General features: G+C 40.9%; 1 protein-coding gene across 4 annotated transcripts in view; it reads left to right on the forward strand.

Annotated features, from left to right (window-relative positions):
* Positions 1-21,652, forward strand: part of LOC138758139 (protein transport protein Sec24B-like) — a 188,229-nt gene that overhangs the window by 47,812 nt on the left and 118,765 nt on the right. For 3 of the 4 annotated variants that reach the window (XM_069926651.1, XM_069926650.1, XM_069926653.1), the window contains one exon: positions 13,020-13,106. The exons of the other annotated variant lie outside the window; for it this stretch is intronic. In XM_069926651.1, the coding sequence (XP_069782752.1) occupies positions 13,020-13,106 (87 nt within the window). The remainder of the gene's footprint in view (positions 1-13,019; positions 13,107-21,652) is intronic. 4 annotated transcript variants of the gene reach the window in all.

The following is a 21,652-nucleotide window of genomic DNA, read 5'->3' on the forward strand; positions in this document are numbered from 1 at the left end:
CGTTCAGGCCCTTCCCGCCTACATCTGGGATACCTCACGTGCTCACCATCACTTTGACAAATTTCAGTTCCCTGGGCAGGACCACCTCAATTGCACCATGTATATACACACATTCCCCATGAAGAAGGTCTCAAGGCTCTCTGCTTCCATTCTAATAACAGACCTAACCAGTCTCCCTCAAGCACCACCCTCCTTCACCTAGCTGAACTTGCACTCAATAACTTCTCCTTTGGCTCATCTGCCTTTCTCCCAGTCACATGGATACCAGTTATTCCTGTCTTTTTGTTTGATATGTGGAGCAATCCATGCTGTAAGCCTACACGGGCAAGGCTCCTCAACTCTTCCTCTGTTACATCAATGACTACATTGGTGTTTCCCCCCTGCACTAACTCAAACCATTCCCTTAACTCCCTTTTCCCAACCTGTCTCCTGTAAAAATTCTATTCCTTTTTCTTAATTTCTCCATCTCCACCACATCGCTCCCAGGATGAGGCCTTCTATTCTAGTACATCTAATATATCCTTCTTCAGAAAATGTGGCATCCCTTCTACTGCCATTAACTCAGCCCTTGCCCCGCATCTGCTCTGGCCCTTTGCCCCAGACAAAACAAGGATACAATTTCAGTCATCTTTACCTACCATCCCACCAATCTCCATATCCAACATATCTCTAATTTCCACTACTTACAACAGGATCCCACCACGAGACATGTTCCTTTCCTCTTCATTCTCTGCTTTCCATATGCTTTCTGTGACTCCCTTGTCTACTCATCCCTTCCCAACTCTGCCTCTGACTTGCACTTACATTTGTTCCCTCACCATTGTTCAGGGCTCTGAATTTCCTTCCAAGATAGGCACACGTAAATCTGTAGGAGCCACCTACTGCATCTGATGTGCCCAATTTTGTTGAACACTTTTGCCCTGTCAGCTGCAACAGGAAGGATCTCCTAGTGGCCAACCATTTTAATTCCACACACCATTGTCATACTTACATATCTGTTCATAGCCCCCATGCTCTGCCAGATTGAGGCTACTTGCAAATTGGATGAAGAGCATCTCATATTCCATCCCAGCAGTCTCGAACCAGACAGCATCAATATAGGGTGGCACAGTTAGTGTAGTGATTAGCACCACGCTCATACAGCGCCAGCGATCAGGACTGGGGTTTGAATCACATGCTGTCTATTCTCCGCACATCTGTGTGGGTTTTCCTCCCACTATTCAAAACTTACCAGGGGATTGTAGGTTAATTGGGTGGCACAAGCCCATCAGCCAAAAGGGCCTGTATGTCTAAATTAAAATTAAAAAGTTATATTAAATTAAATTTAAATTAAATCAACCTCTCTAATTTCCATTAATGCCTCCCAAACCTCCAGTTTTTATTACCCATCCTCCAGCTCCCCACCCCCTTCCCTTCTATCAGAGAGCAATCCTTCTTAGCCTTATGCTCTTTCCCACTATCGCTTCTCAGCTTCTTTCTCTTCTACCCTTTCATCATCCACCTATCTCTTACCTGTTAGCTTCTGCTTCTCCTCCTTCCCCCATCTTTTCAAGAGTTTGCCTGGTTTTCTACAATGCTGACGAAAGGCTTAGGGCTGAAATATTGACTGCCGTTTACTTCCTACGGTTGCTGCAGGATCTGCTGAGTTTGTCTAGTACTTTTATAGATTGCACCAGCATCTTCAATTTTTTTTGTTTATCTCAATCAAATCTATGCCAGTTCTTAGTGCAATTACTTAAATCTATATATATTCCTTCTTATTTCCTCGTAATCTATTCATCAGCTCCATTCTGATTGTTCTCCCACCCACTTATATTTGGGGTAATTTGCTCTAAGTATCAATTTGTTGAATCTTCTCTGCTCATTTGTGCATCAATTGTTGTTTAGTTTGCAGGTTTTATGTTGGATCTCACCTTTGAGAAGCCTGTAGATATGTCTGATTTTCTCAGAAGACACATTTCCAACAGGGAATACCTTGCATTTGTAATTATTTTGTTCTTGAATCTTGTGGTTATTTCATCAAGCCAGCCTTGATGTTTTTTGATAGAGAAGGCATGAACCAGTAGAGAGCTGTTAATTTTGGTGGTATATATACACCAAAGCCTTGGAAAATGTAACTGTTTTATTGTTCTGGCCGTTGCGCTTATATGGGCCCCTGGCACTGATGTCATGGCCTCACATCAAGGGAGTGCTGGCCTGGATTGACCGGTGTTCCTGCTAGAGTTCCCCATCTTCCCACTGTGCGGAGGTCACCTGGGATAGTGGCCTGTGTCACCCCCAGGTCCGCGCAGTCGCTGTGTTTGTCGGCCATTTTGCGAACTGGTCTGTGCCTCCGCACGCAGGCCTCTACACGACACCCCCCCCCCCATCAGAAACAGTGACCAGGCTATTGTCTGTAGCCTTAGGCAGCCTGCGTCACGGGGAAGAAGTGGAGACTCGCTTATCACAGTCCAGATATGCCAATTTCAGGCGATTGAGTGTAAAAGTCTCCTCCTTGCCACTGATGTCGAGGACGAAGGTGGAACCATTGTCCTTAACAACCTTGTAGTGTGCCTCATAGGGTATTGTAAGGGGGGCCTGTTTGCACCCCTTTTCATGAACATGTACTGACAAGTCTTTAGGTCCTTGGGAATGTTATGTTTGAGCTGGCCATGTGGTGGGGGTTGCTGTGGGACCAAGGACCCCAGTTTTCGTCACAAGTTCTCGGGAATGCCGCGGGATCTTCTGAGTGTTTTTCAGAGGACAGGAACTCCCTGGGGATGATTAAAGGCACGCCATAGACCATCTCCGCCGCCAAAGCATTGAAGTCCTCCTTCAGCGTGGTATGAATTCCCAACAGTACCCAAGATAGTTTGTCCACCCAATTGAGACTCTTGAGCCAGGCCATCAAGGCTGCCTTGAGGTGCCTGTGGAAGAGCTCCACCAACCCGTTGGTCTACGGATGATACGCCATAGTATGGTGGAGCAGCATCCCCTGAAAGTTAGCCAGCGCTGCCCAGTGTCCAGAGGTTGAATGGTGTCCCCCTGTCTGAGGTTAGGTGCTCTGGCACCCCGAATCAGGACATCCATGTGTCATTGAGTGCCCTGGCGCAGGTTTCTGTTGTGGTATCAGCCAGCGGGACCACCTCCGGCCACCTTGTGGAGCGGTCAACCTTAGTAAGAGGTATCTCGCCCCACAGGAAACTGGCAACAGCTCCACTATGTCGATGTATATATGGCTGAACCTGCTCCACGTCAGCTCAGAAGTCTGTGTAGGCACTCTCATATGAACCTGCACTTGGAGGACTGACAGTTTGTGCAAGGTTTGGCCCACTGACTGACCTGTTTACAAAGGCCATGCCAGACAAACCCGTTGGCCATCATTTTGACTGTGGCACGGATTACAGGGTGCGCCAGGCTGTGGATGGTCTCGAAAACCTGGCACCTCCATGCAGCCGGAATGATGGGGTAGAGGCTGCCAGTAGAAACGTCACACAGCAATGTCAGGTTACCTGGGCCAAAGAGGACATCCTCCACCCTGAGAACAGAGAAGACTGTCCTAATCGCAGGGATCTCAGGGTCCTGCTGCTGTGCTTTGGTGAGGGTCAGGTACTCGACCCCCTTGGGACAGGGCATGAATTGACTTGATTGTGGGATGTGACAGGCGTCAGCTACCACATTGTTTTTCTCCGCAATATGCTGTATGTCTGCAGTAAACTCGGATGCTTAGAACAATTGTCTCTGTTGTTGGGCTGACCACGGGTCCAATACCTTATGAAAGGTGAAGGTCAGCGGCTTGTTATCAGCAAACACCCTGAATTGCCGGCCTTCCAAAAAGAATTGGAAATATCTCACCGCCAGGTACAGCGCTGGCAGCTCTCATTGAAGGCGCTGCATTTGAGCTCTGGGGGGGGCGGAGGTGCCCGATGAAAAAGATCAGGGGTTGCTACTGGCCCTCGATGAGTTGTTCCAGCACACCCCCTACTGCTGTGCTGGAGATGTCGACTGTCAGGGCAGTAGGTGCCTTCAGTCTGGGGTGGACCAGGAAGGTGGCGTTGGCCAGTGCATCTTTGATGTTCTGGAACGCCTTGGAAAACTCATCGTCCTAAGTAATGTCTTTTGATTTGTCTGCCATGAGCACGAAGCAGGGGCGCATGATCCGGGCCACTGCCGGTATGAACCTGTGGTAAAAGTTTATACCAATGAATTCCTGTAGCCCTTTTACCGTGCGTGGCTTAATGAAATGCCGGACCACCTCAACCTTCTCGGGGAGGGGTGTAGCCCTGTGTCTGTTAATCCTGTGCCCCAGGAAGTTGATGGTGCCCAACTGAACTGGTATTTCGCAGGGTTGATAGCCTAAACTCACCCAAGAGGGTGCACAGTTGTCTCAGGTGGGCAATGTGGTCCTTGTGGCTACGGCTGGAGATGAGGATATCGTCCAAATAGATGAATACAAATGGGAGGTCCCGGTCTACTGTGTCCATTAGTCGCTGAAAAGTTTGCGCTGCATTCGTTAGACAAAAGAGCATGTGGAGAAATTTAAACAAGCCAAAGGGGGTTATGATTGCAGACTTGGGGATGTCTGGGGATGAACTGGGATTTGGTGGTACCCCCCCAGATGAGGTTGGCGGAAAAGTCTTGGATGTAGGGCATGGGATATCTTGCCAGGCGTGGTGGCCTCGTTGAAGTGGCAGTAGTCTCCAACCCTCTGCTTATTTGGGCACCATGTGGAGGGGGAGTCCCAGGGATTATTGGAGTTCCATACAATCCTCAGCTCCTCCATTTTCTTAAACTCCTCCTTCGCCAGACTGAGTTTTTCAAGAGAGAGTCGGCTTGCCCTGGTGTGGAATGGGGAGCCCTCAGTCAATATGTGGTGCCTTACCCCATGCTTTGGCTCATCCGCAGAGAACTCTGGCGCCACTTTCAAGGGGAACTCCACCAGGATGTGGGTGAATTCATTGTCTGAGAGAGTTATAGAGTCCAGGTGGGGAATGGGTAGCTTGGGTTCCCTCAGAGGCAGAGTTTGAAAGGTTCTGGCATGCACCAAGCACCATCCCTTAAGGTTAACAAACAAGCAGTGGGCCCAAAGGAAGTCGGCCCCCAGGAGCGGTTGCGCCACTGCCACAAGGGTGAAGGTCCATATAAAGCGGCTGTTGCCGAACTGAAGGTGGATGGTGCGGGTCCCAAAAGTTCAAATGGAGGAGCTTATGGCTTCCCTCAGTGCTGGGCCCTTCTTGCCATTGCAAGTGTTGAGTCCTGTGGCAGGTAGGATGCTTAGCTTGGCACCAGTGTCGACCAAGAAACACCTGCCTGACAGTGAGTCCCAGACTTAGAGGAGACTGTCACATGGGCCAACTGCCGCAGCCATCAATGACGGTTGGCTAGACCATTTTCCGGAATTCCGCAGGGTGGGTGGCATCAATGGGCCTCCGCACCCTGTCGCTGATGGTAGTGGCATAGCTGTTCCAGGGTGTTCACTTGCCTTTCTGCTGGCCTTGATCTCGCCAGGGGCTGTTCGTTGGGCTTGCTTTGTGGTCTATGATGGCGCTGGTGTCCTTCGCTCTCCAGAGCATGTCCTCCCAGGCTGTGACCCTCCGAGGTCCTTGTCCGAGACCAAGAGTCGGATATCCTCGGGCAGCTGCTCCAAAAGGATCTGCTCAAAGAGCGGGCAAGGCTTGGTTAGAATGAGCATCTTGCTCATTAGGGCGGATGGGCCCCTGTCCCACAATCTGTCCATATGCAGCAATTGGGCAGCGCGCTCACACTGGGAGAGCCCGAAAGTATGGGTTAGTAGCTTTTTGAGGGCCACATATTTGCTCCAGAGGTTGCTGTAGAAAATATGCAACCCTTACCACTGATCAAGGGTGCTCATGACATAGAAGTAGCGGGTGTCGTCAGCGGCGATGTGGCAAAGCTGGAACTGAGCCTCGGCCTGCTCAAACCACACATGTGGCTGCCACAAAATGTTGGAATCCTGTGAGATACCACGTGGATGGTTGCTGGCTCCGCTTGATCCATCATCTTTGGCTGTTGGGGTCACTAATGTAACGTACACACTACATGAGCATTGAGAAGAATGACATGCACATCAAAGCCTTGGAAAATGAGACTGGTTTATTACTCTGGCCCTCGTGTTTATATGGGCCCCTGGTGCTGATGTCAGGGCCCCGTGTCACTGGTGTTCATGCCAGAGTTCCCCCATCTTCCCAGTGTGCGCAGATCACCTGGGACGACATCCGATGTCACCCACAGGTCCGTGCGGTCGCCGCGTTCATCGGCCATTTTGCAGCCCAGTCCGTGTCTCTGCATATGTGCCGCTACAGCAGATTCAAATCACTGCAGCCTTTAATAGTGTACTGAGACTTGTCTTGGTTGAAAGTTATCAGATATAAAATACTGAGTGAATAGAATTTTCTTTGTGAGGTCTTTGATTCCTTTTTGTAATGTAAACTCAGTGCATCCACCGAGAATGTTTCATGTTTTCAATTCATCCTCAATGAAATATGCTGAAATTGTCAATCTGCTTCACTGTGATAAAACGAGGCCAATCTGCCTTTCCATATTATGAATTTCTGAGAGTCCCCTGGGTATGAAGAAATTGTATCTGACTTCAGTATTGATTCAGCAACAAGCATTTGGCTAACTGGCATATACTTCTTTCATTTATCTTTTCCCTCCTTTGTTGAATAACAGTGTTACATTTGTTTTTCATCCACCTACTCCATTCCAAACCTTGGGAATGTTATTGGATGACAATCAATATATCTATTTTCTCAACATTTTATAATCTTCAAAACTGTGGTCCCATTAGTTTTTGTAGTTCCCCAATATTAGTTTTAACTTCATCCCTCTCTTGTTTTTGCCTTCTATTGTGAAGATGGATGTACAATTTTTAATGTCATTCCCATTTCCTTATTTCAAAGGGGCCAGCATTTAGCATTTTACTTTTGTACTCGATGCTACATTACTCTTGTTCTCTTTTCTCCATTTTTGAATGGTTTAGTTATTGTGATACTTTCTAAAATTATCTCAATTTTCTGTCCAAAATTTCAATGAATTAATAATATGCTCAACTATGTTTGTTCGCATCGGATGGATTATACAATATGCATCTTTTTTGGAGTTGCAAAGTCCTATTGTTGTACAACATAGAAATGGCCCTTTGTCCCCTTTGGGACTAGAACATTCTGCCTTGCCTATTTAAATGTCTTTCTAAACGACGCTTTAACATACTACAAGTGATTCGACTGCCTCCATTGGCAGCTCATTCCCGATATCAGTCACTCTCTGTTTAATAAAAAAAAGCTTGTCCCTCAGAAAATTGAATTATATTTGATCTACCTGCTGCTATACAAAAGAATATTAGATTAAACAATAATTGCTTGGAATTCTTTGTTTAAGATCTGAATAAACTGCAGACAAAATTATGTTCTTGGTTATGACCCTATTTTCCCCAAAGTATATTTTTACAATCCTGAATTAATCCCATTTTGTTGCAGATGATCAGATCTAAAATTACCTGATTTTTTAGTGTATCATTCTAAGCAAAAGGGTTCATTCCATGAATTTGTTTCCAAGATTGTCTATTTGATTTCCCAATTAATATGAAAATTAAATTTGCCCTCAATTATTGTTCGTTATAATACCTTACTTCTCAGTTAATAACTTATCCCATTGCAATTATTTATTTCCTTTGTTATTTCTTACCGCCACCCAAGCTTTAATTTTCCTGAGCACTTTTTAATTATCCTCTATTTCCATTCTATATTCTTCCAAAAACTAGTTTCAGACATTTTATAACCATATAACAATCACAGTACGGAGACAGGCCATCACGGACCCTCTAGTCCATACCGATCTAAGTGATCTCCTCTAGTCCCACCTACCTGCACTTTGACCATAACCCTCCAATCCCCTCTCATCCATATACCTATCCAACTTTTCCTTAAATGACAAAATTGACTTTGCTGTGACCACCTCTTCCGGAAGGTCATTCCACTCAACCACCACTCTTTGAGAAAAGAAGTTCCCTCTTATATTACTTCTAAACTTTTGCCCTCTAACCCTTAACTCATGACCTCTTGTTTGAATTTCACCTCCCCTCAAGGGAAAGAGCCTATTCATATCTACTCTATCTATCCCTCTCATAATTTTAAATACCTCTATCAAATTCCCCCTCAACCTTCTACACTCCAATGAATAAAGACCTAATCTACTCATCCTTTGTAATCTAGATTCTGAAATCCAGGCAACGTTTTAGTAAATCTTCTCTGCACCCTCTCTACCTTATTGAGATCCTTCCTATAATTTGGTGACTAGAACTGTACATAATGTTCTAAATTTGGCCTCACCAATGCCTTCAATAGTCTCAAAGTCATTTCCCAACTCCTATATTCTATGCTTTGATATATAAAGGCCAGCCTACAGAAAGCTTTCTTCACCACTCTATCCACATGAGATTCCACCTTCAAAAAATGATAAACCATTATTCCTAGATCTTTCTGTTCTTCTGCATTCTTCAATGCCCTCCTCTTCACTGCATATATCCTGTTTTGATTATTTTTTCTGAAATGAAGCATTTCACACTTTTCAGTATTAAACTCCATCTGCCATCTTTCAGCCCACTCTTCTAAGCATTCCAAATCCTTCTGCAATCTCTGAAATTCTTCTTCATTATCCAGAACTCCACCTATCTTTGTATCATCCACATATTTACTTATCCAGTTTATCACCCAATCATCCAAATCATTAATGTAAATGACAAATAACAAGGGACCCAACACCGATCCCTGACGCACACTGCTTGTTACCGGCCTCTATCCTGACAGACAATTATCCACCATGACTCTCTGGCATCTACCTTCTAGCCACTGTTGAACCCATTTGACTATCTCAAAATTAATACCTAGCGTGTGAACCTTCCTTGCCAACCTTCCATGTGGAATCTTATCGGCCTTACTGAAATCCATATAGACTACATCAACTGCTCTACCCTCATCAACATTCCTAGTCACCCCCTCAAAAAATTCACCAAGATTTGTCAAACATGACCTTCCACACACAAACCCTGTCTCTCTAGATCAGACCCTGTCTCTCTAGATACTTATATATATTATCTCTAAGAATACCTCCTTTGAGCTTACTGACCACCGAATTTACAGGCCTATAATTGCTAGCCTTACTTCTCAAACTCTTTTTAAACAAAGGAACCACTTGTGCAATATGCCAATCCTCCAGCACTATACTCCTCTCTAATAACTTTTGAAAAATCACTGTCAGAGCCTCCACTATTTTTTCCCTGACTTCCATCAAATCCTGGGGAAAATCCTTTCGGGACCTGCAGACATCCACCTTCAAAAGCTCCAATACCCTCTCATTCCTGATCCCAACATTTTCCATAATTACTCCTTTTGCTTTCCATATCATGCACAATTCAATATCCTTCTCCCTAGTGAATACCAAAGAAAAGAACTTGTTCAGTATCTCCCCTATCTCATTTGGCTCCATACACAGTTGTCCGCTCTGATTCTCTAAGGGACCAATTTTATCCTTCACTCTCCTTTTGCTATTTACATATTTGTAAAAACCCTTCGAATTTATTTTCACCCTGTTCGCTATAGCTTCTTTTCGCTTTCATAATTTCTTTCTTAAAATTCTTTTTACAATCAATGTATTTTCCAATCATCTCGTTTGCACCTTGTTTCTTATATTTAATGTATCCCTTTTTATTTAAACCAAATTTCTAATATCCCTTGAAAACCAAATCCTTCTCAAATTTTTGGCTCTGCCTTTTATCCTAACAGGAGCATAAGGATTCTGTACCTTCAAAATTTCACCTTTAAAAGACCTCCAATTCTCCTCTACATCCTTTCCCATAAAACAAATGATCCCAATCCACTCCTCGCAAATCCTTTCTCATCTCTTCAAATCTGGCTTTTCCCCACTCAAAAACCTCAATTTTGAACAGACCTATCCCTTTCCATAATTATATTGAAACTAATGGTACTATGATCACTGGATCCTAAGTGCTCCCCAACACATACCTCAGTCACCTGCCCTATCTCATTCCCCAACAGTAGATCCAACACTGTCCCTTCTCTAGTCGGTACCTCAACGTATTGGTGCAAAAAACTATCCTGCACACATTTTACAAATTCCAATCTATCTAGCCCTTTCACAGAATGGGTTTCCCAATCTATATTTGGAAAATTAAAATCCCCCTCTAACACAACCCTGTGCTTATTACAAATATTGACTATTTCCTTAGAAATTTTCTCCTCTATTTCTCACTCCCCACTAGGTGGTCTACTATACACCCCTATAAGTGTAACTTCTCCTTTCCCATTTCTCAATTCCACCCATACTGCCTCCCTTGATGAGCCCTCCAATCTATCTCACCTAAGCACCACTGTAATATTTTCCCTGACAAGCAATGCTGCACCACCCCCTCTTGCCCTTCCAATTCTATCACACCTAAAGCAGCAAAATCCAGGAATATTTAGCTGCCAGTCACAACCTTCCTGCAACCATGTCTCACTAATCGCTTACACATCATACTGCCAAGTGTCTATCCGCACCTTCAGCTCGTCCACCTTCCTTACAATACTCCTAGCATTAAAGTAAATGCATTTCAGAGATTTCACACATCTTTCTCTCTGTTTGTCCCTTTACTGTCTTTACAGTCAACTCTTATTTTATTCCATCATTTCCCCTCCATCACTGTACTGATCATTTTTCTTTTCAATCCCCTGTCTATCCACCCCCAAACTTTGCCTATAAACCTTCTCTGTTTGGAGTCTAACCGTCTTCTTGCTGTTCTCCTTTATTTGGTTCCCTTCCCCCAACCGTTCTAGTTTAAAGCCTCCTGAGTAGCCCTAGCAAATGCCCCCACCAGGATCCTGGCCCCTCTGGGATTCATATGCAAGCCGTCCGTTCAGTACAGGTCCCACTTCCTTCAAAAAAGGTCCCAGTGATCCAAAAACTCGAATCCGTGCCTCTTGCTCCACCCCTTCAGCCACGCATTCATCCTCCACCTTAAACTATTCCTGTGGCACAGGTAATAATCCCTTTGTAGTCCTTTTTGCTCCCTACTAACTCCCTATATTCATTTTTTTAGGACCTCTTCACTCTTCCTCCCTTTGTCGTTGGTACCAACATTTTGGTGTCCTGCAGTTTGGCGCCGGATATTTTTGCACTTACATTTTGGCGACGGACATTTTGGTGAAAAAAAAAGACTTTTGTAGCCCTTCGTACATTTTGATGCCCACAGTTTGGCACTGACCCAGCTCCCCGCCCCACTCATTAGGGTTAGAGTTATAATAAATATATTGTGATAATTTACTAAAACCCCATGTTTTTTATTGTTCTCCTATTTTAAAAAATCCCTTGATTGCTAGGGTAGCAGTTTCCTAGGGGAGGGAGTTTCTGCAATGCCAGGGGTTCAGGCAGTGCGGCAGGACAGAGTTGGCCAGCAGACAGTGAGTGGGGCAGGTGGGCCAAAATGTCCAGCACCAATCTGTGGCTGTCATAATGTCTGGCACCAAATTGTGGGCGCCTAAATGTCCCAGACCCTCCAAAAACATAACTCAGCCTTCATCATTTTGTACCTGTAAATTTTGTCATGGCGATTAGATATCAGTTTGTTATTGATATCCATCAATTCAAAATATTATTTTGTTCTGAGTGCTGTGTGTAAATAGAGAGCTTTTAATTCTAACATTACCATTCTTTTATTCTCATATGGTTATATGGTTATATGTTTTGTCTTTCCTATGTTACAAATCGTGTGTAAGGCGCAGCAATGGACAGTGAAGCAGACAGTGTTTAATTTAAAACCACTAATTTTATTTCTTACTCTTAAGCTATTTGTGAGTGTGTTTGTGTGTGTGTGTGTGATATACCCAAACCATTACAGTCCAAGTTAAAATCCAGATAGTTACTTCAAAGTTCAGTCTTTTAAATTCAGTGTTGAAGCATAGCCCTTTGAAATTTGATGCCCAGAATTAATGATGAACTGATGGGGCGACTGGAGTTGTGGCTGCTACAGTCTCACAAGTTCTTCTTGTGTTGCCTTTGAAGAAATGTCCACCTGCACGAGCTGTGATCACAACACTCCTGGTCCTTTTGTAGGGAAGACTTGAACTGGGTGGTCTCCACGAAACTTCCAAGACCCTGGCACCGGTCTCTCCAAGTAACTTCACTGCGATTCACACTTAAAATGAAGGAGACTCTCCAAGTGACCTCCACTGTTAGTCACAACCAAAATGAAGCACTAAGCTTCCCAAGAAGACCCTCTTGGCATAGGTCAATTCAAAGAAAAGGCCCAGTCATTCACAGAGCCTGCTTTGCTCTGAATTCCACAAAAATGGCTGGCCACAAGAGCTACTTCAACAAGCTGCTTTCTCTTCAGCAGCCAGAATGGTTCTCCCTTGCAAAGTCACGTTTTTGTAAATGTATTGAATTTTGGAACAGACTGTGACAAGCCTTCCCTCATTTCTTCCAATGTATCGAATTATTTCTGGACTGTGACTCATGCTTGTATGAAATGTTGAATGTTAACTGTGACCCTTTAGTCCTTCCTGTCTATACTATCCCTTACAGTGATAATCCCATTTTACTAAACCGGGAGCTCGTAATTCCTGTTATACTTTGCTTGTTGTTAGCCGTCAGTAAGGAACTAATAGATGTTGCAGGAATTTTGTATCCTCATCTATATCTGTGCTCAGCTTCACATTTTGGAAACCTGCTGTGCTTTTCTACATCCTTAGACTGTTTGTGGATGCAGATGAATTTTCAGTTGAGAATTTGTCTTTGTTATGCAAATTAGAAAATAATTTGTAAACCAAATCAATACTTTACATTGTGGTTCAGTACATGTGTGGGCTGTTTCTGTTCATTTTTACTCCATTATGTGAGCTGGCCGTTTCGTTCATTAGTTTGCAATTTTACTAATTTGTTGATCTAAAGCTTATTGAATGGTTTGCGTTGTAATTCTTATTCTTTGCTCTGCTTAATTTTCTTTGTGCTTTCCACTTTTACAGGCATGCAGTGTCGATCTGTTTCTAATAATCAAGTTAATTCAGCACCAAGTCCCTTGTCATCAACTTCAGATGATGAGGATGAAACAGGTGTGCTTTATGTTTTAACAGTTGTCATAAATGTTGTACATGCTGAATTCATTTGCTGTAAATCATTTAATATTTACAGACTTTTATTGGCTGCTAAGGCCACAAGTTGTTCGATTCAGTGATTAGGTAACAATGAACAAGTATAATTTATAGGGTGCTGTATTAAAGTAGTTAGTTGCATAGGTTGATTATCAGTGATCAAGCCAAGTATTTTTGTTCGAGTGAAGTGATGTATTTTTTTAATCAAGTGACATGCCTTGAGTTTCATGGAATAGAAGGTAATTTCTGTAAAAGTATTCTTAGTGAATGAGAGGGGTATTAAAAAAAAACATATTTTAAGTACAGGCCCAAATTTAGAGGGCAAATGAAAAGTGTGAATTGCAATGATATTTAACTGAAAAGTATTTTTATAGATTTGTAAATAGTATGCAAGTTGGGATGAGAATGAACAGAGACCCAGCAGCTAACTGAGGCAAAGCACTGGAGGGCATGGCTGAAATACATGATAAGAATTTTCAATCCGGTTCAAAGCGTTGGCACTTTTTCCCTCTCTAGTGCTGTTTGACTCACTGAGTTCCTCCAGCAGATTGTTGCTCCAGATTCCAGGACCTGAGGACTCTTGTGTATTCAGGCATTTTAGGCTGGTCTTAAGATTTCAAGGTGCAATGTGTTAAGAAAGAGTATGGACTGGATTCATCTTTGAATGCTGAAAGAATGCAGAGAGTAGATGGGCTCATTGTAAACTGCCAATCCTCATTAGATCCATGCAGAGTTGAAGAAGCTGAAGTAAAATTGATTTGGATATTGTATTGATTATTATTGAAATTGTATTTGATTAACCAATCCTGGATATCAGATTGTGCAGCTCCATGTTGGAGGATGGTGAATATAAACTTCATTTTTTTTAAAAGAAGGTTCACCGGGGAGAGGGACCTTAAAATATGTGAGGTCAGTGTACAACAGGCTAATGTTTTGGGGCATGTTGAGGTTAAGGAAGGTAGTGATGGAACTTCTGAAAAACATTAGCATAGGGAAATCCCTGGGGCTGGACATGATATACCCCAGATTACTACAGGAGGTGAGGAAAGAGATTGCTGGGGTCTTGACTCTGATCGTTGTGTCCTCCCTAGCCACAGGAGTGGCACCAGAGGATTGGAAGATGGCAAATGTAGGTCCATTATTCAAGAATGGTAATGGTAAAGAAAGCGTGGAAGACTTAATTTAACAAATGACACAAGTGGAGGCTGAGCTGAACAAAACAAAAGACAAGCTAAAGACTCTAGAAGAAAAAGCAAAAACATGGGACACAGACAGAAAAGGAATGATGGACAAGATCGAACATATGGAAAATTTCAGCAGACATTACAATGTAAGAATCAGTGCACTGAGAGAAGGAATTGAGGGGAGAGACCCAGTGAGCTTCTTTGAAATATGGATCCCATAAATGCTGAAACAAAACAGGCTAAATGTAAGGCTGCAAATTGAAAGGACTCTCGGAACCAGAAAAACCGGCGATCAACAACTAGACCAGTCCTGATAAAACTTTTAAGTTACTGGGAGCGGGATGCAGTCTTGGGAGCAGTGTATGAATATTTAAAAAATATTAATGGCCCATTAATGGTGGACAACAAAAAAGTAATGTTTTTTCAGGTCTTTAGCCCTGCCTTGGACAAACAGCGAAAAAAATTTGACGAGATAAAGAGACAACTATGATCCAAACACTTAAAATACTCAATTACTTATCCAGCATCACTGAGGGTCAGTGTCTCAGAAGGTAATGGAAGAATTTTCAAGAATAAGTAAGAAGTGAAAGAATTTTACGAAAACTATGAAAAGGTCAAAGTTGCAAGAGAAGAAGATTGAAAAGACTGTTTTAAAACAGGACTAACTGAAAAATATATCTTTTATCAATCTTCTAATATGGAACCATCTTATTTTTACTGCTAAAAGAAAAAAAAATCACTGTAATATGCACAGAGAGCTCTGAAAAGAAAGGAAAGGGCAGAGTGGGGACTCCAATCTAAGGGGGAAAATGGCACTGGGAGTGGAGCAGTTTTAAAAAATGGCACTAAAAGGAGGGGTTCTTCAGAGGATTCCGTGGGCCCTTTTCACAGGCTTCCAGATTTTACTGCTTACATCACTGTCAGAGCTGGGGATATGTGTGTGTGTTTTTAAAGGGGAAATGTGAATGTTTCTTAAAAGGGAAATTCTGCAGTATTTTAAAAAATTGGAAAGATTTTATTGTTATAAAATACTTGAAAAATTATATGGATAAAACACTAAAGTTTATTAGTCTTAAATGGTTAAATGGGAGGGTGAAGAGGAAAAGGGTCTTGCATACTTAAAGAAATTAAAAGTAGTCATCTTTCTATAGGAAACACATCTTACTAAATTGGAGCATGATAAATTGAAAAGAGGATGGTAGGACAAATAATATTGTCTTCTTTTGGTTTAAAGGTAAGAGGAGTAGCGATTCTCATTAAAAAAAAATACCATTATTAATAGAAGGCACTTCGGTTGACTGGGATGGAAGGAAAATAGTGGCACATTGTAAAATATATGGAGAAGCATGGACATTTATGAATATATATGCCCCAAATTATGATGATGAAGCCTTTATGAAGGATATCTTCTTAAAATCAGCAGAGGGAAGGCAAAATACATTGATTAGAGGAGATTTTAATTTTTGCTTGGATAAATTGACAAGAACAGCAGCAAAGGTGAAAGCAGCAAAAACCACAATTACATATATGAAGGATCTAAATCTAATTGTTATATGGAGGCAATTAAATCCCACAGAGAGATAGACTATTCTTTTTACTCAAGGATACTCGATTCATATACAAGGATTGATTTATTTTTAATGTATGCCCAGTTAAAAAGCAGAGTGATTAAAACAGAATACCTAGTGAGGCTCTTATCAGATCACTCACCATTAACATTGACTATTGGAGTAATGGAAAAGCAAGAAAATGTATACAGATGGTGTCTCAACACCAAGTTACTTAAAATAACAAACATCTGCAAGTTTATTAAGAGACAGATAGAAATATTATGTGAAACAAATCAGCCATCTACTAATAACAGCTTTTTGATATGGGACATGTTCAAAGCATATCTGAGGGGTCAAATTACATCCTATACAAAAAATCTTAGGAGAGAATATATGGCAGAAGTAAACAGTTTGGAGAAAGATATTACAGAATTAGAAAAAAATTATCAAAGGACAGGACGACAAGAAGACTGTAGACTATTGGAGAATAAAAAGCTAAGATACAATACATAAAGTCTTATTTTGGCAATGTAAAGCAGAGGAGTCAAGAATAATAAATGCTGTAAAAACAGAAACATATTATAACATATAAACAAAAGAAAATTAATGATATTTTTAGACAATAATGCATGAAATTTTACAAATCAGAATTACAAGGAGGCAAGAACAAAATGGAAGAATTTCTGTCGAATGTTGAACTTCCAAAACTAGGAGAGAAAAGATAGAACTAGATATCCCCTTTACAAGAGAAGAAATTGAAAAGAGTCCTGAGTCCCATACAGGGTAATAAATCACCAGGTGAGAATGGATTCCCACCCAAGTTTTACAGATTATTCAAAGAATTGGAAAAATAGGGATCTATTAAAAACTTTGTCATATAATGCTGATTATAAGATACGAGCAAAAGTGTTAACTAATAGATTAGGATAATATTTACCAAAATTGATACACACAGATATGGTAGGATCTGTTAAAGGAAGACATTCATCAAGTTTATTTAATATAATCCATATGGCAAAATTCAAATGGAATCCAAGTATAACAGTCTGCTTGGATGCAGAAAAAGAATTTGACTGTTTGGAATGGACCTTTCTTTTTAAAACACTGGGAAAAATTTGGCAAAGGCAGAACATTTATAAACTGGATAAAAACCTTATATCATAAACTACAAGCTAAAATTTTAACCAATAATCAGATGTCAGCGGTGTTTTCCTTGAGGAGTAGACAGGATGCTTCCTGCTCCCAGTGCTTTTTATACTAGAGATTGAACTGCTGGCAGAAATTATAAGAAAGGATCAAGTTGGACAAGAACACAAAATTAGTCTATTTGCTGATGACGTGCTCTTGTACCAATCAGACTCGGTTAAATCTTTGGAAAAATTACAAGAAACACTAGAAAAATATGGAAGAGTATCTGACTGTAAAATAAATATGGACAAAAGCAAGATAATGCCATTGACACATCTAGAATGTGAAAGTTATCAAAAGGAAGTAAATTTAAATGGAAGGCAGATGTACTAAAATATCTTGGAATTGTGACTGACAATAATATACTGACTCCATATAAACTAAATTATATTCCTTTTTTGGGGAAGATAGAAAAGGACCTGCAGAAATGGAGAAGTTTATCGATTACTTTAGTGGGAAGGGTTAACTACGTCAAAATGAAAGTAATGCCAAGACTACCATATCCTTTTCAATTTCCGCCAATTCTGTTACCTAAAAATTTCTTTAAATTATTAAACAATTATATTAGACAGTCCTTAAGGAATAACAAGGTACCAAGAATTGCATTGGAAAAACTGACATAGGACTACAGGCAGAGATGACTCAGACTTCTGGATTTTAAAAAGTTCTACCTAGCTGCACAGGCTAGATTTCTCACAGCCTTCTTTGTGGATGACAGTCGTTTCTTCCACCCCACCATCCCCCCCCCCCCGATTCAAATGGGAATGTACTCAATGGGGGAGGGGAAGCAAAGGATTTAATCTATAAATAGAGCGTCAAATCACTAAAAAAAAAGACAGATAACCCATACTAACACATGATCAGAACATAACAGGAAATTAATGAATGTATAGGAAAAAAGTAGGGATATCAATAAAAGCTCCACTGTGTAAAAATGTGTTATTGCCTATGAACATAGGCAATAGAATATTACATTCATGATGTGATAAAGGTATAAGATATATTAAAGACTGTTACATGGAAGAAACTCTTATGTCCTTCAAACAACTAAAACATAAATGGGACCTTTTTTTTTCTCCAGCTAAGATTAAGAGAAAGATGGGAACCAACAATGACCCTACCTGAAATGAGTGAAATGGAATGAATGGTCTGGATGGGGAATAGACTCAAATTTATAACAAAAATGTTTTATGCTCTCCAAAGTGAAAGTGCAAAACCAGGGTTGCAGAAGTCAAAGGAAAGATGGGTATCTGGTTTAGGTGTACTAATCTCAAAAAGAAGCTGATCAGGTTGGTGTATGGACAGTATGACATCAATTATAACCGCAAGATATGGACTAGTTCAGTATAATTTTCTACACCAGTTATATCTTACTCCACAGAAGTTACATAGATCAAAAGCAGAAATTTCAGAGATGTTATTCAGTTGTAGGACAGAAACAGGAACTTTTCTACTTGTCACGCAGTCATGCATGAAGGTGAGGCCATTTTGGCAAGAAATTGCAGAAAAACTAACCAGGATTATATGAGTGGCCTTTGCGGGCGACCCAGAGTTATATCTGTTAGGCAATTTTATGAAAATAAGCAACAAATTGACTAAATTGGCAAATCTCATTTATAAAAATAGCATTAGCAGTAGCAAAAAATGTATTGCGATCACTTGGAAGCCCAATTCCCCTCTACTCATAGCATGATGGACTGCGGAAATGAACAACTGTATACCTCTGGAAAAAAAATCACATATAATTTAAAGAATAAATATGACATTTTTGTAAAGGTCTGGCAGCCATACCTGGACTAAATAGGGGCCCAAATACTGTATGTAACAGAAAAAAATATAAATGCTGACATTAGACATACTCGAAAATGATTTCTCCAATTGTATTCTATATATTTAAAAGATACATAAGCTCTGACGGTGTGCAGGTTTGTACATATATGGAAGGGGGAGGGAGGAAACATTTTGTTTTTGTTAATGTCTTTAAGGAAAGTTTAATATATTATGTTATTGAAGATTTTATGATGTATATTTTTGAAAAAAAAATGTTATAATAAAATGAATGGTAATGGGGAGAATCCTGGGAATTGTAGACCAGTGAGTCTTGCCCCCAGTGATGGGCGAACTATTGGAGAAGATTCTTTGAGATGGGATTTACGAGCATTTGCAGAAACATAGAAACATAGGGATAGTCTACATTGCCCTGTGAGGGGCAGATTGTTCTTCACAAGTTAATTGTTTCTCAAGGAAGTGAGAAAATAAATTGATGAAGGTAGAGCAATGGATATAGTGCACATGGATTTTCATAAGGAGTCCCCATGGTAGGTTCCTCCACAAAGTCATGAAATATGGGATCCATAGTAACTTAGCTGCATGGATTCAGTATTGGCTTGCCCACAGAAGACAGAGGGTGCTAATAGATGGAGAGTATTCTTCCTGGAGGGAGTTGAGTAGTGGTGTTCAGCATGAATTTGTTCTGGAGCCCTGAAAAACCACTCTGAAAATTTTTATAAATTACTTAGATGAAGAACTGAAGGATTGGAGGTGTTGCGGATCGTGTGAAAGGTAGATGTCGGTTACAATGGGATGTAGACTGGATGCAGAGTTGGGGGGGAGAAATGGTAGATGGAGTTCAATCCAGAAAAGTATGCAGTGATACAGTTTGGGAACTTGAATTTTGAAGGCAGACTTCAAGGTTAATAGCAGGATTCTTAGCAATTCTTAGCAAAGTGAATATTGGGGTTTAAGACCATAGATCCCTCTTGGTTGCTGCTCAGATTGATAGGATGATTAAGGTATATGGTGTGCTGGCCATTATTACTGAGATAATTCAATTCAAGAGCCATGAGGAATTTTAAATCTCTGGTTAGATCACACTTAAACTATTCAATTCTAGTTGCCTCATTATTCGATAGATATGCAGCTTTCGAGAAATGCAGAAGAGATTTACCAGGATGATTTGGAAGTGCTTTATGAAGAAAGGTTGAACATGCTAGAGTTTTTCTTTTTGAGGTGATGGAGGATGAGACGCAAGTTAATAGAGTTAGGTAAGATTATGAGAGGCTTAGGTACTAGTGTGGACAGACTGTACCTTTTCCCAGAGCGGCAGTAACCAATAGAGGAGGACATCCATTTAAGGTGAGTGGAGGGAAGTTTAGGGGAGATGACAGAGGAAGTTTTTTTTAAAGAAATTGGTAGGTACCTGGAATGCATTGACAGGGGGCAATAGTAGAGGCTGGTACAATAGGAATACTTGAAAGACTCTCAGATTGTGTTAAGGATGTTAGAAAAAATGGAGGGTTGAGGTTGTGGGGATGAGGAGGATTAGATTAATCATGGGGAAGGCTTGTATAGATTGGCATAATATCATGGGCAAAGGGGCAAAGTAAACTAATACAAGTGCAGGGAAATGTTGGAATATGTTATAAAACAATAACAAATATTTGGAAAATTTAACATCAGCACGCCAAATTTCCTCAGGTTTCTGAGCAAATTAATGTGATGGTTCACTTTCTTGCCCATTGCATTGATATGGGTTGGAGCAAGACAGGTCACTGGAGATGTTTACCCCAAGAAAAGTACAGTTATCTGCAACTGTCACCTCAGCACCATTGATGTGGACATGGTAATGAGCTCTTCCCCTCTTCGGGAAGTCTATAATTAGCTCTTTGGTTTCTCTGACATTAAGGGAAAGGTTGTTTTGTTCTACCACCAAGCCACAAATCCCTTTATCTCTCTTCTGTATTGTCTTTTGTCATTCTTCTAAATCTTCCTCATGATGGTGCTGTCATTTGCAAATTTATAAATGGAGTGGAGCTGTCTTTGGCCATACGATCATGGATGTAAGTTAAAACCTATTCTGCATCTGCAGTGAGCCTTTGGAAAGGCAAATGATATGTTGGATTTCATTGGGCAAGAGGATTTGATTACAGGAACAGGGATGTATTGCTGTAGCTCTACAGGGCCTTGGTAACACCCTGCACGAAAGGTTGTATGCAGTTTTGATTTCCTTATGAGGCTCGTGGAATGAAGGAGGCACAAGAAATCGAAGTAAGAAATTCTGGAAGGTGGTGAATGCTGATGTTACTTTGAGATTTAGGGCTTTTGGTGTTTTTTTTTAGTTAAAATGATGACTTGGATATGAGCAAGCAGTATAACATTTCAATGTTTGTAGATGACAGAACACACAAAGATGCAGTGAACAGTAGAAGGATAAGAGACCACAGATCTGCTGAAAGATTCTGGATAGATAAGTCATTAAACATTGTTATACTGAGTTAATATGATAATAAAAATCATGGAATGACTTTGTCACACCAAGTTCCCTCTTGCTGCTGAGTCAAATGAATTTCTATTCTCAAAATCAGCCTCTTCTAAACCTGTTGGATCACATTTTAGTAATCATAGGTGTGAAATTTCAATTTAATGTTGCTTCTTGTTTTTCATATAGTTGCATGTAAAATTGTTTTTACAAACTTTGATATTATTAACACCAAGTAACATGAGCTAAAATTTAAGGTGTAAAGATATGATTCTAATTTATTTCAGATTTCTGGCATCTGCAATTTAAAAAGAAAAATTAACTATA

Source organism: Narcine bancroftii, chromosome 3 (assembly GCF_036971445.1).
Source record: "Narcine bancroftii isolate sNarBan1 chromosome 3, sNarBan1.hap1, whole genome shotgun sequence".
NCBI lineage: Eukaryota > Metazoa > Chordata > Chondrichthyes > Torpediniformes > Narcinidae > Narcine > Narcine bancroftii.